We start from the raw sequence: 26,850 nt of genomic DNA on the forward strand, positions 1-26,850 counted from the left end.
GTGGGGGTATTGCACTTTTTTTTTACTTTGAAAATCTGTGGACTTTGACAGAGCTGTTTTATGTTTGGTTCTTCTAAGGTAACTTCTTTTCTGATGGTGATGGTCTATCAGCTTTTCTTGTTGTAGCTGTGTATTTGTGGCTTTCATGTGTAGAAAAAGGCAGTGAATTCCCTGTAACCACAGAGCAGTGATCTTTCTGTTTCAGCAACCCTTCTTATCAATGGGTAGGAGAGGAGTTAGAATAAATGTCCAGGTCCCATAGGATGCCTTTTGCCTTTTTCTCCACCTGATGCTCTCTGCCTCAATCTTTTGTGTTGTCAGTCAAGTTAAGGACCAGACCTTGGGCAAAGATTTGCCAAAGCCAGAGAAACTGTGTTTACATGGAACCCAGAACAATTCTGGCAAGTGACAAAGCTTCTGGGTTTCTATTTTTCAGATCAGTACCTTCACTTAACATTTTTGGTGTTTCACTTGAATAAAATGAAGATAATTAATTTTTGTAGTCTGAAGCAAAGTTATTATTTTATTTTTGAATTTTTTTAAATACTTCTAAACAAAGCCAAAGATCTTGAGACTTGTAAAACTTTGATTTAAAAATTTTATTTAACTTCTAAAGAAGCTAATTTATGAAAAAACAGAAATTCTGGATCTACTACACATCTTGTGCATAGTTGCAAGTTTCATCAGTTTCTGCACTCCTTCCACTGTTAGGATACAACACTCTGGAGTTGTCAAATGATTGGGGTTTTTTCAGTGATTACTCAGGTGATCAGACTGGTGTAGGTAAACTGAGGGGGAGAGGTATTTTGGCAGATTGAGGTTCCTTGAACATGCCCTTGGTCAGAAAAAAACCTGTAAGGCATTGAAAACCTAATTTGTATTTTTCTTTCCTGAATTAAATATTTGACAGCAAAGGAGGGAATATGATGTCTCTTTTGGATGGCATTTCTGAAGCCAGGAAGTATTTCTTTGTTTTCACTTGTTGAATCATGGTTCCTTTGTAACCAGGACTAATAGTGCTTTATCCATTTTTACTTCAATTATTTTAACTAAATGGAGATTCCCTAATTCATGGTGAAGAACATTCTCCTTTGTTACATCAAGCATATTGATGCTGGAGACTTGTCTTACTTAATGCGTTTATTTCACTGGTGGGTGGGAGTGGAAATGTGTGTGGAAACCTTTTTCAACAGACATCTGATGCCCCTTAAAATAATGGTCTGTATTTAGCTTTAAGCTGATTGCAGTCCTCCTCAGGGCCTTTAGATCAAGGCTGTCACTGGCTTTTGGAGGTGTTAGATCTTGAGACTGTAACAAGTTGAAATAATTTGTTACTAAACCACTTGGAAACTTTGAAATAAAACTTCGGTCCTTGTCTCTAATGGTTGGATTCGGATTTTTTCCCCATTCTTTATTAAGGAGTCGTCTGTGTGATCTCAGAGAAGTTAATTTAATTCTGCTTCTCAAAATATACATGCAGCAATTCATATTAAGTTTCTTCTAGCCACTTTGTGATCTGCACATCATTTAATTAATTACATATGAGAGAACTACTTCTGGTAGCTGTTTTTGTTCCTGCTGTCGTGAAATGCAGTGCTTGCTATGGAGATTCTGAGGATGGCCTTTGCCTGTAACAATAGGCTTGTTGCTTTTCTTTGCTGTAATTTCTGTGGCCAATACAAGATTTAAGAGGCAGTTTTAAAGATGCTGCTGCAAGTGATTTCAATGTCTTTTAGCATTGAGTTCAGTAATTCAGGGATTAAACAAGGTGGATATCATAAGTTATATCTGTCAGACATGTAAGAATATGCATGGGAATCATATAACTTTAAATTTCTAATAAAATTGCTAATACATGTAAATGCTTAAAAGCTCATCTATTCTACACCTTCCTCAGGTAGTTGTTTGTGCATGGTTCAGTTTATTACAATGCTTTAAAAAAATTAAATTAGTGTGGATGGGTCAGTTGAACTACTTCATGGTAGGAAGTTTGTGTATCATAGAACAGTATGTGGAGTTGATAACCAACACTGTAGTAAATTATTGCATGTAAAAGTAGGTTTCTTACTGTAGTGGAAAAGATAGGGAAGCAGAGCCACAAATTCTTCTTTGAAATGTTACTTTATCAGTGTATTTAACTGCATTTTTAAGAAGACCTCTGACTACAGCCTTGAGCACACCCACTTGTTAGAAGCTATAAGCTTGTGCAATACATTATATTTTAAAACTGACAATAAACTTTTTTTGACATGAAAATAAAGAAATACAAGTTGTGGCCTGTGGCTCAGCTGAACAACTGATCTAAGATTTTACTGACACCAGAAAGGAGCAGACTGTGCTCTGCTACCTTTCATGTGCTGAATTTGGTGCTCACCTAGTTCCTTAGGGACCCAGCTGAACTGCTAATGTGACAGAAAACCATCCTGGATAATGTTTCACCAAGTTGGCACAAGTCAATTCAGCAAAGCATTAGATGAGTGCCAAAGCAAAGGGAGAGAGATGGAGGGCTGTGACTGAGCAAAAGGGAACAGGATTAGTCCCTTTGAGCAGCAGAGAATTCTGAAATCACTTAAGCTTGTCTTGTCTGACTGCACTCCTAATACAGAGTTCTGAGTGTAACACTTTCATCCCCCTCCCTCTAGCCCAAGCATTCCTCCTACAAGGTGAGCTGAGTATTAACTTCAACATTTTTGTTTCGACACAACAGGAAGCTGACAAGATCTTGAATTGTGAGACAATTCATCTATGAAATTCTTAAACAGAAATAATTTGGAAATTACTCAGGGGCTATCTCAAATGACAGTGTGATTAGTACAGACTAACTGAGAGACAGACTAACTTCTCTACTAAAGATAACTAACACTTTCTAACTAACTGAACCTATTCCTGTCTAAGCTGATACATTATCTGTACCATTTGTTTGAAATTAAAACTATTGGAAATTAACATTTTAAAAAGTGTTTGGAACAGTCTCATCTAGTTGACAATGAATTCTGTAGGTAATAGGCGTTGGAAGATCCTTGGTCTGACACAGCAGAGCACTTTTGAGTGATGGAATCTTCTTTTAATGCATTTGATATCTAGGTATTGTACCTGAAGGGGCTGTAGTAATACACTGTACAGTACATGTTGAACACTCACCGTTAGCTTGAGCCTGAGGACAGGAACAAGATGGAGTTAATATAAACCAGCACAACTTTCTTGGGTGTGTTTTGTAACTTTCTCTATTTTTTGGAAAAAAATAACTTGCCACCACCTAAATTAGTGGAATTTGTGTTTCTAGCACCTAATCTTTTTATCCAGATTCCTTTCCTGTACCCAAGATATCCTGTGACATCCCTGCTTCAACCTCTGTTGCAGCTACTCTGTAGCTTTATGCATCTGTATTGCTTGCTGAGTGCTGCCAAGAAAGAAAATAAATGTTTAATAGACTTCTACCTTTGCAGGGTCACCAATTCCATTTTAGTGTGGCTGTTGTTCTTACTACTACAGCTTTTGTGAAAGTCATCCTTAAACCTTCTGTCAAATTTTTTTGACGTTTGCACTACACATTCCTGGGAGCAGAGTGCCATTGGTGTAAATAAAACCTGAAATGGCTGCCAGAGCAGGCAAGGCCTGTTCTGTGCTGGGTTTGTTTTCATTTATTGCCTTTGAGCACCTGACCTCTGCTTCGACAGCTTGTTTCCTTCCTTCCAGCTCTTCCATGGAGATGTCTCCTGTACTCATACAGCTCTTTCCTAATGTTCCTTTGTATATTTGTATAATAGGCTCAGCCTTTAGTTCTGTGCCTTCCTGTGCTCCATGGCCCAGCCCTGTGTTCAGGCTGCATGCTTCCTGCAGCTCCCTGTGCTCCTGGGCCCCTCTGGGCTGGAGGTGCAGGCCCAGGGCAGGTGGGACTTCTCCCTTCTATGATTCTGTGCTGCTGCCTCTGCCATCATAAACCAGATCCTGCAGAGAGATGGTGGCAAAGGTGTCATTACATGTACCCAAAGCCAGGTTTATTCTACTGTTCATCTCCCACAACCAGAGGAAATCGTCTTGTTCCCTGTGTGAAAAAATCAGACCATCCCTGATGGAACCCATCAGTTCAGTTCATCTGTAATGGATAATAAAAATGAGTCCATCCCTGATGGGCTCATCAGTTCAGTTCAGTTCATTTGTAATGGGTAACAAAGCTCCAAAAATCATACAGGGACTGGTCATTATCTGTTAAGAGAGCTAATTCTTGACACCCCTCCTAAGTTTAAGTTTTCAGATCAGAAAAAGCAGTAGTGTTTGAGAGCAGCATCAATGATTAACACTTGTGAATACATGAAGATGGTCTGGTGTGCATAATACAATGGCTGCTGGTGTGGCTGTCCTGGTAAACCTCCACAGCTCATGGGCATCCTTTGGAGTTTTTCCTGATTACAAACCAAAATAAATGATATTAGCAAAATTACTTCTCTCCCATTTCACCTCAGCCTAGATGGGTATATGGTAATGTTTGTCTTTGATGCTTAATCATAAATACACTTTTATAAATCATATTTTAGTCCTATTTAACACCTTAGAAGTTAGAGAATATTTTTTACTGAGTTGTAAAGTACATATGAAAAGTGGAATTTTTTAAGAACTTTTCATGTCTTAAGAGGAAGTTTGTGCTGTTTTGAATGCTGGTTATTTCCCAGTGTTTGCAAAGGGCTGAGCACCAGTCTTTTTAGCATGCAAAGTACTTGTTTTAATTACTTCTCTTTTCATCTGAATGGAACTGAAGACAACATTTTCTTCACTTCAGCTCCTTCATTTGAAGCTAAGAACTTCACTGGAAGATGTAAGGTTTTCCTTTTGTGTGATGTATGATTAAATATTATGACATAGTGTGCCAAGTGTGTTATTTATTCCACTTGAAATCTACATGTTGAATAGTAGATGCTCAGAAAAGAAAACAGCATACTTTTTGTTGTGGTGCTAGCAAAAAGGATGGATTTTTTGGAAGGGGCAAGAGTGTAAAGGTACTCTATGTAATAAAGGCTACAAATACAATATGGAAATTACTGTAGCTTTTAAAGTACTTGCATAGAGTATATAATTTGGAATACTTAGATCCTTAGCAAATACTTGGAAATTTCATGACCTTTAAATACTTTTGAACAGTTTATGAGTAACTATCTCAAAAATTTAAATGTATATGAGAGGAAGAAGTGCATGTTTTATTTTAAGATTAATCTTCTTCAATTTTGCTAATTTGAGCAGAGGAGTTTACTGGAAAATGTTTTCATCCAATTTTATCTCATTTGGCTATAAATGAGTTACACCACATAGCTGCATTCTCATAAATGTTTTCTTTGTCTATTTCAGTGATCGCTGTGGAGAAGACCCAAACCAGAAAGTAATCCATGGGGTTATTAACTCCTTTGTTCATGTTGAACAGTATAAGAAAAAATTCCCCCTAAAGGTAGATGCACATTTCTGATTATGTATTTTTAATTTGGAATGTTAATCTAGTATATACATTATTTGTCCTTTAAAAAAAATTCTCTCTTCTAGTTTTATCAGGAAATTTTTGAGTGTCCTTTTCTGAATGAAACAGGGGAGTATTATAAACAAGAAGCTTCGAACTTATTGCAAGAGTCAAATTGCTCGCAGTACATGGAGAAGGTAAGAGATTCTTCAATATACATGCAATAATTAAAATCATTTTACTCATGATACATGTTGTCCTCTGCAGTTCTTATAGTTGTTCTTCATGTTATGCTTTCATCTGATTGAAATGGTACTTTTTGGTGACATGGTTAATCTGAACATAGAGTACAAACCTTGCTGTGGATGGACAGTCAGTATCAAAATATTTCATAATAAATGATGACTCAATGGTATGAAAAATGAAAAGTCAAAAAAAATAAAACATATCAGGTTGATTAGTATTACTGTCTCACTTCCTTATTTTCTTTCAATTTGGAGTAGTGTAACATTAGAGTTTTAGCAATATGGGGTTAGAAAAGACTCTTAAGTTGTTACAAAATATTAAAAATCACATACTCTGAGGTGGATTTACTTTCATTTTGCTTTGTGGCGTATGAAGTTATGTTGTGGTTAAATTACTTGTAATTCTTATAGCTATTTTGAGAAAACAAAGATTGATACAATACTGGGAGTCAGTTCTTGGTCCTATCCTGTCTGCACTACCAAGATAGCAGAGTTGAGAAGAGGGCTGTGGAATTGCTTTTAAGCTAATGGTTACACACCTGTGTTGAAATTCAGGTGCAGGCTAAGACTTGAACTAAATCAAAAGCAGTTTTGCCTATCACTAGCAGTCTGTAGCTGCACTACTCTCCCTAAACCCCCCTCATATTCACACGGTGTAAGTGCTTTTATGGCAGTATTCATATGACTTATCTTATGATTAAGCCTATTTCCTTCACTGAGTTATAAAAAGAGCTTTTATTAATAGCTCTGATGTACTCCTGTACCTCTTGAGCAGATGTTTACATATGAGCAGATGGACTTGGAACAGTAAAGTGATTCTTGGAGTTCTCTTTTTGTTAAGTATTGTGGTAAAATTTTCTCGGAAGGAATAAGAAGTATGGGTAAGAGAAATTGGGGAAGACTAGTCACAAGGTTAAAAGGAAGAAGAAATTTCAAGATGAAAATTATGGAATGCTGGTAGACATCTAGTAGTGACCAAGCCTAGTTAGTACTCAGACTAGATTATGTCCATTCAGTAATAGCCTGATTCAGAAGAATTAAAAAATTAAATTTTTCATCCTGCACAAATTCTTTTCTACCTTTTCTTACTTACTCTTGTTTCTCATTGTACATACATACACTGTTGTGTGTTCTGGTGCTATATAGGTTGTCAGCATTTCTTCAGCTCTCAGTTTAAACTCCTCTGTGCAGGTTTTAGGTAGATTAAAAGATGAAGAAATGCGGTGTCGGAAGTACTTGAATCCCAGCTCATATGGCAAGGTGACTCATGAGTGCCAGCAGAGGATGGTAGCTGATCACTTGCAGTTTCTACATGCAGAATGTCACAATATTATCAGACAAGAGAAGAGAAATGGTAAGTCTCACTTGTCACAAAAAGACTGGAATGGTTTTTTGTTTTATGCACTTAGCATTGCAATTTCCTATATTTTTTCAGTTGCCTTCTGTGCGTATAAGCATTTTCAACTAATGTTACTTATCTAGAAATCTTCATTGAACCCTGAATGACATTTTTCGTTTAGCATGCAACTAATATTTATTCCTCCAAGTATATAATCAAAACCTTTTTTTTTTACTGTTAACGATTCTTCTTCCAGCTAAGGCTCTTTCTCTTTCCTTGTCTTAGTCACCTTAAAAACACACTGAAGTCCTGTGTCCTGTAGAAATGATAATATTTTATGCTTGTGTTTTCTTTTGTAAACCAATGGCTCTGCCTTAACAGATTTCTTCATCATCACTTAATAGGTCAGGCTTATAAAATATTTTGGCATCTTTTCATAGCCACTTTTTATTGTCCTGAATCTTTTGTGACCTCTCCTACCAAATCTTTTTTACAGAAGGAGATGCTCTTGTAGTTAATATTCCCTGCCTGACTAAAAAAACGTGCTTCTTGACTGCATGCCTCTTACCTTTGAAAGAATGCTTATTCTTGCATGAAAGATGGTGTCTCTTATGTGAAACAAATTATTTTTCACAGTCAAACTCAAATTGTATTTAATAATGGTGAGTTCAGTTTCCAGGGAGTTTTTCAAGCTTGATCAGAGTTTCCATCTATTTTGTTTGGTTTCTTTTTTGAGGGTGCAGAGAGGAAAAATAAAATAAAAATAGCAGTTGCTTGTTTAGAGCTTTTTTCACCTGAGAAAAATTTCAAGCTACCACTGGAGGCAAATAAAAAGTCAAGAAGATATCTAAACTGATTTTAGTCAGCTGCTGCTAAGGGATATTAAGAAAGGCCAGGATTTAAAATAAACTGGCACACTCTTTCTCCACACTAGCCCACCTCTCTTCTTAGAGTCTCTCCTAAAGAAGCTGTATTGGAAGGGTGAGGTAGTCACAATGGCAGGACTCAGGAAACACTGATAATAACCCTTCTCTTTCCTTTTTTCTTTTCTCAGTGATCTAATGTATGCTAATTTTTTTCTTTCAAAACAGTTGGTCTTGTTTCAGTCTTTAGAAAGTTGTGTTTGAAATGATGGTACTATATTAAGAGGTAATTTTTGATGTTTCTAAGTGTACTCTATAAAAATGTATCTCTGTTACAGACATGGCAAATATGTATACTCTGCTCCGTGCTGTGTCCAGTGGTTTACCTCATATGATTCAGGAACTACAAAACCATATCCATGATGAGGGCCTTAGAGCAACCAGCAATCTTTCTCAGGAAAATGTGAGTTTCCTCAGGCTACTGAAATGACTGTTTGATTAATATTCTTGATCCTCTTTGTTGTTTTTTTTTTTAATTTTGCCAGCGTAAAGTTGGTTTGGAATGTGATGGATAAGTTGTAACTTCTCATCAGCATGGTTAGCTGTGCCAGGTTATCTATCCTGAGAGCTGATTGTTGTAATTGTTGTGATCTAACCAGAAACAACTGCACCTAGATAGTTCTCATTGTTGTTTGCTTAATACTGCCAGGGCAAGTAGGTCCTTTTGTTCCATGTATGCATTTTTTTTTCTGAATTTCTCTTAAGTCAATGGCATTTGCTGTTCTGGTATGTTAGAAGCCAGTGATTCCATTTTGTAAAGGCTTGACATCCTGCCCTGATTTCAATCTGCTGGTTTTCATAATAGCTTTCTAGTAATTTTGCTTTATATTGTCATGTAATTTCTGAAAATATTATCTTTTTTATTTTACTGAAGTGTGTTAAACTTTTTTCTATTTGTCTGTTTAAATTACTCAATTCCATTTTTGTTTCTCCAGCATTGCTGTTCAGAGACAAACTACAAGCTTTTGTTTGACATTTGTGCATGTGTGCATCTTGCTGTCTAGATCTGTGCTCACTTTGGGATGGTGACTTTAGCTATGCAGTGTCTCTGTCTATAATAATGCATAAACACAAGCTGTTGTACCCTCACTCTGTTACTGACTGCACAGGAATGCTTGCTATTCTGTGGCTCCACTGTAACTTCAGTGTGCATACTGCAGTCTTTAGTAGTATGGTTTGCTTTCCAATTATTTTTAGGTTTGTTGAACTTACTCTTTCAAACTAGTAGTGTCTACTCATAGAAATAAATACAGACCCATGAGGGTAGTGGCAATTCCCAGCCTCATGTAGATGATTTCAGTGTGAAATACTTGTTCTATTGTATAAATTATGTACTTTGAAACATTTTTAGTGTGTGACCTGAGAATGTACTTGGGGAGTTATGGTACAGAGCCAGTGCCTTTCACACTGTTGCACTTGTGCCTGCCAGCTTGTCTGTGTAGGGACTCCTCCAGCTCCTGTCAGTCATTTTTATGCAGAATATGATGCTGGAATGTGGTGCATGAAATTCAATTGATAACTGCCCTATGTAGGAAAATGTAAAGGGATCACTCAGATTTTCTGTCTCTGAGGTCACTGTGTAGGAGAAGCAGCAGTTTATTATATCAGTTGCTTGATTGCTGTATTTATGTTAGCATTAATGATTTTTGAAAAGGCTAGTGATGGATTTTAGGGAAAAAAATAGATTACATGAGAGCAGTATACACTCAAATCTTGGTTGGATAGCAGGACAGTAAATGTAGCCTAGACTTTTTATTTCCAAAACACGCTCTAACATCATAGTGTGAGAGTACAGCAGAATCCATCCTCTCAAAATTCACTGTAGCATTAACTTTCTCAAAAAAGAGTTATTAGTAAAAAATCTACAACTAATGTAGGTATGTTTGTGTTAGATACTACTACTTTCCTCACTAACTTGCTTTCTGTTTTATCTACTCTCTTTAGATGCCAACTCAGTTTGTGGAGTCAGTTTTGGAAGTACATAGTAAATTTGTTCAACTAATCAACACTGTTTTGAATGGTGATCAACACTTTATGAGTGCCCTTGACAAGGTAATTTTTACTTAAGTAAGCAAAGCATTGGAAAACAAAATCCAGGACCCTGATTCAGGCTCACCAAAACTCTTGATAGCATCAACACATGGTCAATGATAGTTCATATGCAGTCTTTCTTGTTTAGAAATGCAATGGAGCAAAAGACATTCCAGTGTAAGGGAAAATATAAATTAAAGGAGACCATTTTAATACTTGTTTTCTGAAAGAAAGACCTTTCTTTTCATCATATTTCAAAACACAAAAATGGTGCTGATCCATTCAGTGCAAATATAAGTGCAGATAATGAATAGGCAGCTGGTGAGGTTTGGGAGGTTTGTTAATTCTTGCATGCATTTGAACTTGAATTTGCTTGCTGAGATTATGTTTATCTCTGAATGCTATCAGTATTACTTCCACAGAGTCTTTGCTTAGATTTTTCAAGTTGACTGCAAAGAATACCTGGAAACTTAGATTACTTCAATCACTGCCACAATAGGTAACTTTTTCCAGGAGAGAGCTGCACTTGAATTTAAATAACAAATATAGGGAAAGAGTCTTGCTGCTCTTTTATTTGAAATGCATAGTCATGCAGGTATTCAAGGTAACAGTTCTAATTACCATAAACTTTAATATTAATCATTATTAATTATAACTAATAAATATATTTTCTTTCTTTAATTTCCTCTCACAGGATGCACATATACAGTTCTTTGCTCTTTTGTGGTGTGTGCAGTGGTTGCAGTTTGTAGCTAATGTCAGAGTCTAAGCTTTGACAATTACCAGTCAAGGTTAACCTGAAGAGGCAGAGTGGAGAAGGTACCAGTGATGGTACCAATAGTAGTTACCCATCTGTGTTTGTGACATTGATACAATAATTATTTAGCATTTTAAAACAAATATTTCAATACCAAATACATTTCTCTCTCCATTGCAATTCATGTCATGTACCAGAAGGTGGAGTAACACGAGACTGACAACTTCATTTGCTGGCACAAAGGCAATGTACTTTTTCTAAATACATCAGTTCTTCACTCCATTGATCTTTCTTACAGTAAATACTTAAAATATTGATTTGCTGTTAATTTTTGATGGTGACTCTCAAAATCACTATTGCTGCCTCCAGTATCATTGCAAAAGATTGCTCCAAGCTTTAAAGAGTTTCCTATTTCTTGCCAAGTTGTGCATTCTTTTCTCAGAGGAATTCTAGGGACCTATTAGCAAATTTTACAATATTGAGGTATTGTACAGAGGAGCTCCTTGTCAGTTTCTCTTTATAATGATAACAACAATATTTACCTTCTACAGAGGAACTGTAACTCCTGGGAACTATGATCTAGCAGTATTTTTGATTCACTGTTAGTTTACAGCACTAATTTAAATGTGACATGTAGTTTAGAAACTCTGTTATTCTGATAATCTTCTTTTCATTTCTAAACTGCCATTATCTCTTTCCTTTTTCATCATATTCAGGTTTTCTTCAGCCACCATATTGTTTGTACTCTACTACTTCAAATTTCCACTTTCAACAATATATTTTTCCTTTCAGTGTGTGAAAAAATCCAACAACCAAAGGCGCTTTTGTTTCTTACTGTTGTGAACACTTAATATAAGTTTTCCAGCTCAACACACATGCTGTTGATGTGCTGCTGCTCAAATCTACTTTATCTGCACTTATTCCTAAGGTTTTTTCCATCCATTCTTTTGGACCATAACATTGCTCTATACCAATCATAATACTCTTGTGAAGTTTCTAATCAGAACTTAATTTTTTCTTTGGTTTTCTGTAATTATGTTTCTTCTTCTACTCTTTCTACTTTTACTGAATTCTCAACTTGAAAATGTTTAACAACCAAATTCTCATAGAGCGGTAATTTAACCTTTTTATGAATTGTTTCTTTTTTTATCCCCTTTTGTGTAGTTCAGTTTTTTAGGATCTCAGATGATCTTTGCTCTGAGGATATTTTTTATTTTTTCAAATTTCATAAAAGAAAAAGGTTTAAGTCATTGACAATTTTTCTCTTTGCTCCATTCTTTATGTAGGCTTTGACATCAGTAGTTAACTATCGGGAGCCCAAGTCGATCTGCAAAGCACCTGAGTTGGTAAGTGATGCACACAAAGTAATAATTCTATATATAACCATGAAATGGATTGCTATAGGGTCCTTCACATGCATACCCAGCTCTCACACTGGGTCACACCTCAGGTGTTTATTTTAGTAGTAACAGCTTAAGCTGCACACACATTTTCTGAGTGTGCAAAATTGCTATGGCTCTAATTTTTGGTATAGACTGTATTTTCTGTGGATGTAGAATGTATGTCCATGAATGTTTGCCCATGAATTCAGCTCTTGTATAGAATGTGAGACAGTAGAGTGTGACTTATTTCATGTTTGAACTATTGTAGAAATTTGGAAATACCAGATACCTTGGCATGCATTTGTTCTCAAGCTTGACAAGTAGTTTTGGGTTTGATTTTTCTTTTTTTAATTTGAGCTGGCCAAATACTGTGACAACTTGTTAAAGAAATCAGCAAAAGGAATGACAGAGAATGAAGTAGAAGACAAGCTTACGAGTTTCATTACTGTTTTCAAATACATTGATGACAAAGATGTATTCCAAAAGGTAACTTTTCCTATTCAATAATGGTTAAAATGTCACATTTAAAGCCTACTTGAAGAATGTGGTTATGCTTCTTAAAATCCTTGTCTCTGTTTTTTTTTTAATGCAGTTCTATGCCAGAATGTTGGCAAAAAGATTAATTCATGGTTTGTCTATGTCTATGGATTCTGAAGAAGCGATGATAAACAAACTAAAGGTAAGGTAATATTCTTCTAACAGAATAAAAAAATATAGGAGTATGTAGTGTTAAGAGGGAGCAGCAGAGGGTGCCAGAGGTAACTTAGCAATTGGTAAATCTGTTTCCAATAGCTGACAGCAAAAGCTAGTGTTTAGGTTGTCTATGAAAGATAAAAGGCTGAGTGTCACCTAGACATTTGAGATTTTTATCAGGTTTTGGATAATTTTTTTAGCTGTATTCAAGTCATTCATGTTAACCTTAAAAAAGTACCAAGGGCTTTCATAAACATGTCTATCTTTTGATCTTACAAAACAATATTTTTCAAATAGATTAGTGTATATAAGGTGAAACTAAGATAAAGATAATTTTATTTAAGAGTGCTTGGTTTTTATTATAACTAGTGTTTTCTGTAAATATAACAACACTTCTGCTGACTAGATTTTCATATTGTATTAGTAAGGGAACATAATTTATATGATGAGTACTGTTTTCACTTTGAAACCTGTTACAATATTTCTTCACAGCAAGCCTGTGGTTATGAATTTACCAGCAAGCTCCATCGAATGTATACAGACATGAGTGTTAGTGCTGATCTCAACAACAAATTCAACAACTTTATCAAAAACCAGGACACAATCATTGATTTGGGAATTAGTTTTCAGATATATGTTCTACAGGTACTAATGTATGTTTATTGTTGCTGAGTTATTTGTATTTACCCTTAATGTTCTGATAACAAATATACAGGTTTTCTAATTATGAATACTACTTTATATGGGAACTGATGGCCTGTGATCATGTGTAATACTTTCCTTCCTAGTGTTTCTTTGTAAAATCAACCTACTAGGTCCCTAAACAATAGTGATAAAAATTTCAGTCTTAATTAATACCTCAGTGGGGTGTGCAGAAGGTGCACTAAAAAATGATCAGTAAAACTTCCTGAGTTAATTGATTGTCTTATGACATAATGCACACTATACATCCACTTAAGAATTTTATTTTTTTTCTTAATATATATGTTGTATGAAAATGTTAATGCTTCTGTTTTTCCCAATACTTTCAGGCTGGTGCATGGCCTCTAACTCAGGCTCCTTCTTCTACATTTGCAATTCCTCAGGAACTGGAAAAAAGTGTACAGATGGTAGGTTAGTAGGAGGTTTCCTGTAAACATGTGGAAAATGTAAAATAACTCCAAATGAAAAATCATCACTCTAACAGGGAAAAACTTGAGCTGCTTTTTTTTTGATTGTGAATTATGTCTATCATGTTTCCAGTCCATATGCAATGTGGAAGGGTCACCCATATACCTTACTGAATTTATGTATGGATTTGTGTAGCTTTTTCACATCTCTCTTCTACACTTTATTATTGCTGAAAGAGATGCTAATAAATGCAATCAAATGAACTAGGTTGGTTCTTTGCTTCAAAACCAACTCTTAATATTTAGATAAAAGAAGATTCTGTTTCTAATATTAAATCTGAACAGTCTTAATAGCAGATTAAGACGCAAATACAGGTTTCTTGTTCCCTGTTTCATAGAAACTGTTCAAAGTCATGCTTTGTGCAAACTTCTCTAAAGCTCCTTTTATGGTTTCTCAAAGCAGTAAAGGTTTTGCTTTAGCCAAATATTTTCTTTGTATGTGATTATTTCTGCTTTGTAGAGATATTTTGTTGCTTTTGATAATGTTATTGTATTCTAAATGTTACCTGTACCATTTTGTTGAAAAACAGAATATTTGTGTTGATCTTTGGTAAGGTGCATTTGATGGTGAAGTAAAATTTGGGCAATACACATTTTGTATTATTGGCCATAAGAGATTTTTATAGCTGTTTTTATACCTTACATTGCTATTTGATGTAAGTTATAATGGTAAATGTCTTTTTTTTTTTGTGGTGAAGGATCTTTTTCTTGTATTACTGCTGAATAACTACATATTCAGGACTACTTATTCAGCTCTAATTTCCACTTAAGTGGCACTTGATTTTAGCAATATAATAGTTCCTGACCCAGGCTACAGGATCACCAGGTGTGATGAGATTTTGCTGTCTTTGTGAGTTCAAATAGGAGTATTGTCAGTTGTGCCTCAGTTGGAAAATTGGTACAGAATTGTGTGTCAGAAGCAGCTCATAGTCTGGGTTGCTTTGCCTAATTTCACCATTTTGCCATTTTAAAGGAGCAAACTTATTCATGTGTGACCTAGGTAGAGATCAGTGCTTTAAATGAGAATTCCCTAGAGAAACAGAACATGACCTTGAGGGGGGAGTCCTTGAAAATTATCTGACAGTGTCTTTATTTACTGTCCAATTCGATGATTTGACCCATGGAGAGAGTTCTCTTGGTATTCTGGCAAGGGTTTAGAAAGAAAAAAAAGTATTGCAGTTGCACTCTGAAGTATGAGAGTGCCTGTGTAGCTGGGCAACCTCTTCAGCAGCTTTTTCTGAGACTGATGAAGCTTCCTGTGAATGTATATTTATCTGAGTGGTGTACAAATACTGCTTTTCATACTGTGCAAGCTTGTGGGTGGAGAAACACCTAATTCCTAAAGAGATCAAAATTCCCTGTTTTTATGTTTTTCTTCAATGTTAATCAGTTTCCAGACCAAATCAGAATAAGCGAAATAGGTGTGTGTGTACACAGTGTTGGCATTGTGGGGTTTAGGGAGTTTGATCTCATTTTAGGGAAAGATTTTTTGAATCAGCTGAAGTTCTTCTCATTACCAGAGGTAGACCTTAAATTAAGATTCAGTCATCACTAATCTTCTAAAGGAAAATGCTGTCACAAATGGATCTGCAATGTTTTCATCCAGTGTGATGGACATAAAACCGGTATTTCTTCATTAGGGTGGTAGGATGATGAAAAATTTTCATGAGTAGTTATATGTGTGACTAACTGATGTTCATTTTGTTTTGCAGTTTGAATTATTTTACAGTCAGCATTTTAGTGGAAGGAAGCTTACTTGGTTACATTATCTTTGTACAGGTAAAAATAAGTGCTTTGCTAAATTTATGATCTAACAGTTACTTGCTAAAAGTTCTTTTCAAATGACAAAAACATGGGGAGTTGGAACATTATTTTGCATATAAAGTCAATAGACATATTTTGTGTTATAAATTAATATTTAGTACTTAGAATTTCCAAAATCCATGTCTTGTAACTTGTGATTTACTAAACCCAAGTAAAACTAGAGTTCTATGTTCTTAACTGCAGAAAAGCACTGCAGAACTGCTGAGTTAATAACAATTGCCCTGGAATTGTTTCTCTAGTATAGATGTTCCTTACATAAATGCTAAATAATTTTAAGAATGCATGTGGTACTGTTTTGCTTAGGTATGTGAGTATCTACATAAATACATATTTTTAAGTATTTAGTATTTATTATTGTCAAGTGTTTGTTTTAGTAAGTGTCAGTCAATCAGGTTTTATTTTGAGTGCTTTCAGTCTCAGGCTTTAACAACTGAGCAATGCAACATATCACATGGAGATGAAAACCATAGCTCATGACAATGTAATAAAATGGAAATCTAGTTCTGGTAACAGAAGGTTGCTCTTAACTCACACTTTCACACAGAAAATCTAAATCTGCTTTCAAGTAGATTTCTTCAGTGCTTTTTGTTTTTCATGGGAATTTTAAAAATGTAAGAATATGAAACATTTTTGATGGACAAGTATTTTACTTTGTTTTTAAGTCTTTCCTTTAATCACCTTCCTCATTAATCACTATTCTGAGATTTTGTATAAGCTGTTAATTAAAGTTTATGCATTGCAATGTGTTGAGGCTACTTGGAATTTCTTTTTTTATGATTATTATATATTTATTATTATTAGATATTGCACTATTTGTCTAGTATGCATAGTTAATCAGGGTGGGGCAGTTGTTGTGGGCCCCACTGTATATGTGTAAATTCACAGCCTCAGTTGTCATTGTTCCATTTCAAGTGTTAAATACAGACTTGAGTTGAATGTCTGGAAATGTATGAGGAGCTCTGGTAGTTTGGCTTCAGATGACTTTTCAGCACCTTTCATCAGTTTATAAAATACTACTTGTATCATTACAGGTGAAGTAAAAATGAATTATTTGTGCAAACCTTATGTAGCCATGGTCACAACATACCAAATGGCAGTGTTGCTTGCCTTCAACAACAGTGAGACTGTCACTTACAAGGAGCTTCAGGACAGTACACAAATGAATGAGAAGGAGCTGACAAAAACCATCAAATCTTTGCTTGATGTCAAAATGATCAACCATGACTCAGACAAGGTATACCATTATGATATTAAAAAGTTTAATGATTTCAGTCTTGTCATTCTCATTCAAACATTCATATTTGTTGAGGAGTTTTTTAAAATATCCATTGTTTACTTTTATTTTTCTAAGCTTTATTTTTGACCCTTGTGTCAAATCTCTACTTATAAGGAAAAAGACAGGAGAAAGCAGAGTGCTTGTCATACAGGCTTTCTATGCCTATAGCAGCATGAAAAGCTAATAATGCAGGGACTCCTCATTGTTTCTGTTGCCTTGCTTTCAAAGTTGTGCTGAATCACTGGAAGGAGCCTGAGTAGTAAACCAGAGTTTTACTGTGATCCTAAAAAAAGTGGGATTAAGAGACTGAAAGAAAGAGCAACCATGTTCTTCCTTGTGGACAGATTACAGGAGCCACAAGGAGAGCAAGGAGGACTTCTGTGAGAGGATTTTTGCTGCAGTTTGCCAGACTTACCATTCCATGAGTTTCTTGGAATTCCAGTAGTATCTGAGCTTTGTTTGTGATTCAGGCAATGTTTGATACTTCTTTTTCTGACTCTCTCATCCATCTGTGTAGCCTTTGTGAATTTTTTTTCCAGTACAGCAAAGGGCACAGGCTTTACTCTGTTAAGTAAGAATTACTGCAGAAGAGCCTGTGCATCCCACACAGACATAGCATGTGCTTCCAGCTCACCCAGAAAGCCCACTATGCAGGCAGTATCAGACAGAAGGAACTGAGATAAGCTGTTCAGTTCACTTACAAGAAGAAGTCCAGAGCTGCTCTGACAGCTGCTTTTGTTTTTAACCAGGAAAATTTTAGAAATGGAAAGTGAGATCACAAGGAAGATCTGGTGCTTGGCTGAAGCATAGGACATGCTTCCAAAGTCTAGAAATGAGCTCAGGTTGGAACAGTTGCTGGGAAGATGTCTGTTAAACCATGGGTCAAATAAAACACTGGGAGCTATTACAGGAAACAGTGAGACCTTTAATAATCTTAGAACGTTGCCTGTTATTTAAAGGATTTACATTTATTTATGTCCATTGTATAAGGTTCACCCAGTTTCTTAAAGCTTATGTCATAGAAGAAGGAATAATACAGCTTTCCAGCCCTTTTACTTTCTAATGTTTACCACTGCATTTTCCAGTTCTTTGCCTTCCAGACTACTGTATTCAAGTGTCTTTACTATTTCTGTTTTCTTTGCACTCCATCCAACAATGTGATAGCAGATCTGTAGACAGTCTATCAGCTTACTTATTAAATAAACAAGTGAGCTTTAGTGGTTTAAGCAGTGGAATTCAATACACAAACTTCTCTTTACCTGTATCTGTGCCAAACAGAAAAGTAGAGTGCAGTAAATGTTGTAGTTTGCTTTTGCTTGTTTGTTCATTTTGTGAATGGGTGTGGGGGAAAGAGCATGAGAAGCTTCACCTCAAAATCTTCATTGGTTCATTCGAATTATGCTTTTTGACTTGATGCTCAGTACACAATTTATTTTGCTTTATATTCAGCCATGTGAGCAGAATAATGCTAGAAGTTAATGTGAGCCTACTTTTCTGTTAGCTTATTATTTTTCAAGGTCTTTCCCATTTCATGTTGTATTTTCTATACTATTCCTGGTATCCTGATTTTTATGTACATTGTAACAAAGGCTATTTGTTGCAAGATACAAAATTAGAGTTAATATTAGTTTGAGTGCATATTTAGATAAATATTTTCTGTGTTTAACTAAAATACTTATGCTTTAGACAGTTTGGCAAGATTCCGAGGTCTCAGAATCCCAGTAACTTTATTCTGCTGAAAATTGGTAATACCTGTACAGACTCTTGCCTGGAAACTGCAGAGATCTGTCCAGTCATGCTGTGTTGAATCTAAAGGTGTTTTTAACCACAGGAAAACACCCCTGAAATAATAATAACAGTAATAATAGTTGTTGTTATTATTATTGTTATTATAATTATTACTACTACATATACATGTGGTAAAGAATGGAGATTCTGACAGGAAAAAAAAATTTGAAATCTCCTGGTAGATGTGCACTGTGGAAGTTGCAGTTTGTCAGCTGTTTCTGCTATAATATATCAAAATGTTTAAATGCTTTTCCTTAAATTCTGGAAGACAACTTTTTGTAAAAATTACGAAAGCAGCAGCTCCTCTTTAAGGTTCTCTCATAGATAAATGCAAATCCTACTTTCTTTGCAGGGAAAAAATGATGTTAAACCAGCTTTAAAAATTGACCCGGTTCTAGCAGCATTTTAGAATTTCCAGCTACAAATCTGATTTTTTTTTCTGTATATGTAAGACCCTAACTGTGACTTTTCAAAGTAAATTGTTACTGTTTTCTGGTTCCATTCTTGATTTTTAAAAATGATTCTGTATTGCAGGAAGATATAGAGACAGAGTCTACATTTTCATTAAATATGAACTTCAGCAGTAAACGAACAAAGTTTAAAATTACCACATCAATGCAGAAAGACACACCACAGGCAAGTATTCTTTGGTGTTTCTAGCCTGAATAGCTTAGAAAGCTTATTTTTCTAAAATGGAATTTAGTGTGTTAGTTTGGTGTAAGCAGATATCAGACTCTTTAAGATTTGCAAAAGAAATTTTGTAGGTTTAAAGCTTAAGCAATGCAATTTTTTTGTACTTGAAATATAGGCAAGAGAAGGTGAAATAGGGAACAAGAAGAAAAAGATGAACAAAATGTTAATGCCAAATGGTATTGATGTTTAGTCTATGTCATGAGACTTTTTTGTTGCTGGTGTTTTTAAAGGAACTTACTGCAAGAACAGCAGAACCAATCAACTGTTTTCTTATGGTTTTGTGTCCTTTGGCAACTAAAATCAACTCCTGTGTTGTTAATCCATGTTCTCAATGTATCTCCTAAGACACAGGATTTTGTACAATATAAGTATGTGTTGCCAAAATCAATAAATTATAGTCAATTCTGATTGTTTTTCTCCCTAGCAAAACATTGTTTTAGATGCCTCTCTCCTACCTTCCTACTGACTTTCATGAAACCAGATATCCTTGATTTATGGACATACTTTTACTGGTATAGAATTACACCTGCATACATTTTGTATTAGTTCACCACTTTTAGTAAAGTAAAAAGTAGAGATTCAAGATACTTTTATGCAGTCTTCATTGGTCTTACTGTATTTTGTGCATTGCTGTTGTTCCTGTGTGGCAGGAGATGGAGCAGACCCGAAGTGCTGTGGATGAAGACAGGAAAATGTATCTCCAAGCTGCTATAGTCCGTATCATGAAGGCACGGAAAGTGCTGCGACATAATGCTCTTATTCAGGAGGTGAGGGAAAGTCCTTGGACTTGATTTCATTAAAATCTTCAAGATAGTAGGGTAGAACATCAGACTACAAAACTCAGCCATGTGGAAACCAGCTCTCCAGCAAAATTAGTGAGAATTTCCCTGGAGTCTATTTTGAACTGCAGTACTGGAGCACGAGCTGGGATCCCTCAATCTCATAAATGTGTCTTAGCACCAAGGCATTAAGTTCTTGCTCTTTCCTGTTAGCTGGTTCTGTGCCAAGAGATGTTGTACCCTATAAAAATCATTGCAAGAGCTATGGGTTCAGTTGGAAACCTGAATAGGGATATTCTAGGATGGAATTTCCACAGAAGCACTTAGCCAATTCTGTGCTCTAATCATTATTTTATTATAACTCATGGTTTAAATTTTAAAAGTTGTCTGAGTATGGAGACATGCACTTTTTAATCTCCCTTTTCCACAAAGCAGTGCAGTTCTCTAGATTTTTTAGATTCCAGATTAATGACCTGTGAACTGTCACAGCCTGGCTTGGAAGGCAGTGCTGTTTCATTAGTTTTTTTCCCACTTTTCCATCTGCTGGTTGCCTGCCTAATTGTATTTTTCATTCCAGCCTAACATTTGCTTCTTCCAACCAGTTGCCAGTTTTACTTTCCTCAAACTTCCATGGCTCTTTCTTCAGTTTAATTCATTCTTGCATCTCTGAGCCTTGCTCAGAGAAGACTGGTGGGAGGGGGAATTGAGATTCCTGATTTATTCAGCCATTTTAGAAGACCATAAAGATGAAGAGACATTGAGTAATTTGTGGTGACGGAGGAAACAGTTTACCACACCCACTCCTTAATTTCTATTTCTAAAAATAAAACCTAGCAGCAGCAGGGAGTTTGTAAGCCCAGATGATGCAGTGTGAGACCTCTTAAAGATATTGGATACTAAGGAAGTGTTTTTACACAAAGCAAGCTTAATTTGAGAAATCTGATTTTGAATATATAAAAGATGAGGTAGCATAGGTTCTGATATTTTTCAGAATCTTTGGTTTTTTGGTTTCCCATTATTTAAACAATCCATGCAATTATGATGAAATTGTGTAAGGATTTGCAATTAAAACTAGAAAATTATAGGCAAGCCCTTTCATCTTTGAGAATACATTTTTCTGCCCACTGTCAAATTATTAGAAAAATTTCTTGAAATATACTTGGCCTGATACCAGTTTATAAGGGTGAAATAGATTACAAATTGCTGTGTTTTGGAAACAAATCCTTTCTGGTTGCTTCTTCCTTTTGTGTAATGGAAGGGCCACTTACATGCCCCTGCTGTGTTTTGCTCTTGCAGGGCTCTTGCAGAATAGTAACATTAGAAGATTTCTCTTCAGCTTTGCAAAAAAGGTGGATTTTTCATGGTTACTCAGTTAGAAACTAGGTAGAAAGTATAGTTGTGATATTGTTACTAATCCTGGTGCCATTGTTATTTTTATCATGCTGTTTATATTCTTAAATATAATGTATCAGTTAAAATGTGCTGTTTGACTTGTTGAGTAAGAAGGAGTATTGCTGAAAGAAGTCTGTTTACTATGAATAGTTAATATTTTCTCACCTCATTAGTATTTTTTTCTTAGCTATAAAGGCAGGATTTTACTGTTAGAGAGATACTTGAGAGACTCCTAACCCTAATGTAGTTAGCTCTGATTCTAACACTACAGCACCACATATTTCATTTAGGTTGAGGTGTTCGAGAAAATACTCCAGGCTCATGGTAGACCTGTATATGTCAGCATGTGGTCTCTGTGGAGTTGTTAATTGTGTTAGATGCACCCTGGTAATTTCAATTCTAGCTCAGTGTTGCAGTCCCCTTCAGGGTGAGGTAGCTTTTCCTATAAAATGAGTAAGACTGGAAGAGTAGTGGAGGGGAGACATCAGAACAGTCATTCCCAGAAATTTTTTATTCTGATCATCAGGTATTTCTGTCTATCCTTCTTACTTGTACTGTCTTTGATTAAAAAAACCAACAACAATGAGAAAACCCACACCAATACAAAATTCCCTCTTTTGCTTTCTCTGTCTGAAGTAAATACATGAAATGTGGTGATGCCAATCAGCTTCAGTGGAGGGCTGAGTTTGGTGAAATCTGAGTAGATCTATCAGCTTGTTAGCACCCAGTTTCTCCTCACTTGTGCTGCTGTGGAACATACCAGCCCCTTGGCTGTTAGCCCAACAAAACTCACTCTATTGAGGCTTTTGTTTGCTTTGTTGGGTGAGTTCCACCTGGTGAGTTCTGTTGGCTCACAGAGAGACCCAGCAAACTCTAGAGCTGGGACAAAGCCAGCCATGAGAAGTTGTAAAGAAAACTGAAAATTCAGCTGGAATAAAAATAATTTTCTTTACAGAAGGAATAAGAAACTACAGGCAAAATCTGTTGTGATACTTGAGTAGTAAGATCTTCTGCTTGAAAAAATTTCCTACTTACAGATTTGCACATTCTGTTGGTGCAAGAACCCTTCAGACAATTTCTTCCCCTTCTCTACAAGAGAAGTTTTCAGTCTAGAGAAACTTTTAAGAGACATCTAAAGTTTTGCCTGAGTGGCAATTTCTTCCACAATGCAAATATAGATTTGTTTTTACAATAAATAACTTCTTACTGCATGTATTAAAAAATTCCAGCATAGCCAGATGGAACTCACTAAATTGTAGGTCTGTCTTCAGTGACTAAGGAAAGAGAAGTTCATCCTGATTTTCTCCAATTGTGTAGCAAAGAAGGTTAATGGTAGGGGAACTCTACTGTGATAGTAGTGAAGAAATGTGTTAATATTAGATTAATTTTTAACATGGATATTTGTCTTCATTTGTACTGTGACAAATGAAGCAAGTGAGAGGAATGAGGAGATCTGGGGAACATGTGGCCAAAGTAACCAGTGAGCTGACCAGTCAGTTTCAGTGTCCTGACACTTATACCTAGAGATACTTTCTTGTTTGTTATAAATTAACTATTCCAGAGTTATTTAATCCTGTCTTTAAAAGAAAAACATACTGAATTTGCCTTAAAGCCTTTAGCAAATATTTAGATGACATTTATAACTGTGAAAAATAAAAAATAACACAAAAACTGTGTCTTTCTTTTGCAGGTAATTAGCCAATCAAGAGCTAGGTTTAACCCAAGTATCAGCATGATTAAGAAGTGTATTGAAGTCCTGATAGACAAACAGTACATAGAGCGAAGCCAGGCCTCTGCAGACGAGTACAGTTATGTAGCATGATGTGCTGTCCTGCAGGTATGATTGTAAGGAGATCATTGCTGTCACTGTTTGGTGTGTTCCTGTGGGAAGAGGCAGGCCTGTGCCTCCATAATTGGTCACTTGGCAGCCCCTGTTTTTCTGCTGTTTACAACATCACCAGTGCCATGTCATGAGCGTCAATGAAAATGCCTATAGATATTTCAAGCTCATGTCATTATGACATTTCTTAAAACTTTACTAAAAGAATGAGTGAAGTATTGCTGAAATGTGGAGAATTGGTTGGGTACCATGCTTTTTTTTTTCCCCCTCCCCTTTCACGTTTGCAGTTGATGTTTTTTAATGTATCTTAAGACAAAGTAAAAAAAAAAATCACACAAAAAACCTAAATATTGTAATATGACAGATAACCTAATAATTGTATCTACATTAAAATGTAAAAAAAATGACGAACATGATACTGCTGCTTGTCAAATAAAAAAAATAAAGTTATATAATGTGTCTGGAATGATTGTAGAGCTGGATATAGCATTAATGTCTGTAAATATTATTCAGGCCTGAAGAGTAGAAATAATGTTACGTGTTTGGGTTTTGGATAACCTCAGAAGTAGGTCTGACATAACAACTAATTTATATGAAACTGAATACCAGGTATGTCATGTTTGATGTGATTATAAAAAATATTTATGGTTAAGTGCACATCTTGTTTTCTTGAGATTAGCCTCATTTACATTCTCGGTGCCTGAAGGCCTCTGCTGTGTCTGTTAATCCCACACTGTAGGAATATGTTACAAGGGAAAATAAACTGATGTTTGAGGGGATTTAAATGGTGTAGTTCACAAACACTTTGGAATAGTTATCATGAACATCAAAGATAGAATTCAGTGGCTTGGGAAAGCATAAAGCAGGCTGGTAACTGAAAAATGTTTTTTCTCTAATGTATTGGGTAGAAACACTACATGGATGGGTGTCTATGTTTGTTTCCACAAACTCATACTGCTTGTTTCTTGTTTTCCCTCCTGACTCCTATGGTTGTTTTAATCATGTTTTGTTTTCCTCTGCCCCAATTAGATTTCCAGCTGTTAGGGTGAGACACATCCACAGGCTATTTCATGTCTTGTGTTGTTCACCAGGGTTGGCATGGTAACTGTTCACTCTTAAACAAGCAAACTATAATTTAAAAGTACAAACTCTAGCACTGGAAGTGAATGGAATTTAAGAGCACTGAGAGTTTGAACACACTGAATGCCTGCTGCAGAAGAGTTTCCTCATGGCTATGCCTGCAATTATGATTGACAGGATAAATATTAAGTTTAAATGTTCTATTTTTGCCAGATTTATTTGCGTGCATATAAAAATACCTATGTAGATATATACTATTTGAAGTATTTTTTTAGATTGTGTAATATCACCTACTAAAAATCCACACATCAAGAAGTAATTATAAAGAAAAGCAAACCTTTGGAGGGAGCTTTTTACTCTTTTTTTCTTTTTCTAGTTCTTCACTGTATGAAAGGCTTCTCTCCAGCTCTTAGATTGTTGCTGTCTCTTACTTCTTAAATGGTAATGCATTCACAAACTATCTAGAGGGTATAGGAAACTTTCTGTGGTTAACTAGGAAATGCATCAAGAAGTGGTGCTATGTTTTTCTGATGTGGATTTTGCTAAGGATGAATAAAGGGCAATAAACAATAAAGTGCAATAAACATTCCTTCCATATTGATGGTGTTTTATCCCACTATGCTAAGATCTAAATTTTTATGTGGATTTGTCTTCAAGAAGTGAGGTTTTTTAACTAACTGTAATATGGTGCTGTAGATCATTGTCTAAAGTGTTAGTTTCGAGTTGTCTCTGTGTGGTGGGACACAGCAGAGGTGCTTAGACTGTCACCAGCTGTAGTAAACAGGAGATACAAAATGAGCACAGATTTTGACTGGAGTGACTTCTAATCTATTGCAGTGTGGAGCATTTCTGTGCTTTATAAAAGAAATTATTCATTACATCTAAAGACAAAAAAATAGGGGCAATATTCTATTACATAACACACAAAAAAGGGAAAATTTATTTCATGAATGCTGAATTAGCACATCCTTTTTCCAGAAAACAAACTAACACTGATGCCAAAGTTTCTGGAAACAAATGTGGTTTATCTTGTAACTTGTATTTGAGTCAGCACATTTTAAGCTTGTTCATAAAAGAGTTAATAAAAGCTTTATTTAAATGTAGATTCCAGTAGCAAAATTTTAAGGCTGAATTTGAAGAAGTTTTGAGCAATTTATTTTCAGAATAATTTCACAGGCAACACAAGAACTTCCCTGCTCTAGCCCAAACGTGCAAGGTTTTAACATTACCTTATCTCTCAATTTTTGCATACCTAAACCATCATTTTGGGTTTTAGGTAAGCATGCTGCTGAGTTGAGACATGTTTAGTGAGTTAAAAACATTCATCTATTTCAGTGCAGTTGGCATCCCCAGATGATGTCTTTCATAATTACACACAAACTCAGTCTTTTCAGTGGCTCTTAGGAAATGTTGTTTTAGCTGGGAAACATTTTGAATTCTACTTTATAACTCACACCTTCCCCCTCAGGAAAAAAGTAGTGCAAATCCAGACCCCTGTAGCTGGGTTATGTCACTGAAATCATTGCTGGCACACAGGGATGCAGTTTATAGTTGGAGCTTCAGCCTGGCATCCAATACCTTTGGCAAGTGTAGGTTCAAAATATTAAGTGCTAATGGGTATTAACAGGAGGGGCAAATTGTAAGAAAGAGAAGACAGCAAAAAATGCCATACAGTTTTAATTTACTAGAAGAAACTGGTATAACTGTACTGCTTTTTTTGTTTGTTTGTTGTATGCCTGTTGACATGTGTGACCTGCTAGTGTACAGGAAACCATACAGCTGAGTGGGAACACAATGGTTTCATACATCCCATACATGCCTAATATCTAAGTGCATTTTACCTCTGGTATTGAGTACTACTGATCATTCTTGCACTAACTGAAAAGGTGTTTCCATGATGTTCTAATTTGAGACTGATTGTCCAGTTCTAGAAAAGAAAAGTGTACCTGCATTTTAGTGTGTTCATATACACACAAGGCAACCAAAGCTATGAAAGATATTTAATCACCATAACATAAACTGTTTGCAAAGTAGTGAGTATCATTACCTTCCATGAGTACATCACCTTTCCAAATAAACAGAGTACAGAAATTGGTCAGTGGAGAAACAAATTTTATGAACTGATATTTTTCAGTTATGCTTAGAAAGACATTTCTTATGCTTAAAAAAGATAATTTTGAAAACAACCACTGCAAC

General features: G+C 35.6%; 1 protein-coding gene across 3 annotated transcripts in view; it reads left to right on the forward strand.

Moving 5' to 3' along the window:
* Nucleotides 1-26,337, forward strand: part of CUL2 (cullin 2) — a 42,942-nt gene extending 16,605 nt beyond the window's left edge. For all 3 annotated transcript variants that reach the window (XM_054273925.1, XM_054273924.1, XM_054273923.1), the window contains exons 7-21: nucleotides 5,341-5,437; nucleotides 5,530-5,640; nucleotides 6,880-7,042; nucleotides 8,229-8,353; nucleotides 9,895-10,002; nucleotides 12,025-12,084; nucleotides 12,478-12,606; nucleotides 12,713-12,799; nucleotides 13,306-13,458; nucleotides 13,845-13,922; nucleotides 15,695-15,761; nucleotides 16,838-17,040; nucleotides 19,405-19,506; nucleotides 20,214-20,330; nucleotides 23,425-26,337. In XM_054273925.1, coding sequence (XP_054129900.1) covers nucleotides 5,341-5,437; nucleotides 5,530-5,640; nucleotides 6,880-7,042; nucleotides 8,229-8,353; nucleotides 9,895-10,002; nucleotides 12,025-12,084; nucleotides 12,478-12,606; nucleotides 12,713-12,799; nucleotides 13,306-13,458; nucleotides 13,845-13,922; nucleotides 15,695-15,761; nucleotides 16,838-17,040; nucleotides 19,405-19,506; nucleotides 20,214-20,330; nucleotides 23,425-23,556 — 1,732 coding nt within the window. In that variant the 3' untranslated portion in view covers nucleotides 23,557-26,337. The remainder of the gene's footprint in view (nucleotides 1-5,340; nucleotides 5,438-5,529; nucleotides 5,641-6,879; nucleotides 7,043-8,228; nucleotides 8,354-9,894; nucleotides 10,003-12,024; nucleotides 12,085-12,477; nucleotides 12,607-12,712; nucleotides 12,800-13,305; nucleotides 13,459-13,844; nucleotides 13,923-15,694; nucleotides 15,762-16,837; nucleotides 17,041-19,404; nucleotides 19,507-20,213; nucleotides 20,331-23,424) is intronic.
* The last annotated feature ends 513 nt before the right edge of the window (nucleotides 26,338-26,850 follow it).

Source organism: Melozone crissalis, unplaced genomic scaffold, assembly GCF_028551555.1.
Source record: "Melozone crissalis strain CALT ecotype California unplaced genomic scaffold, PUWL_Pcris_2 ptg000016l_1, whole genome shotgun sequence".
NCBI classification, from domain to species: domain Eukaryota; kingdom Metazoa; phylum Chordata; class Aves; order Passeriformes; family Passerellidae; genus Melozone; species Melozone crissalis.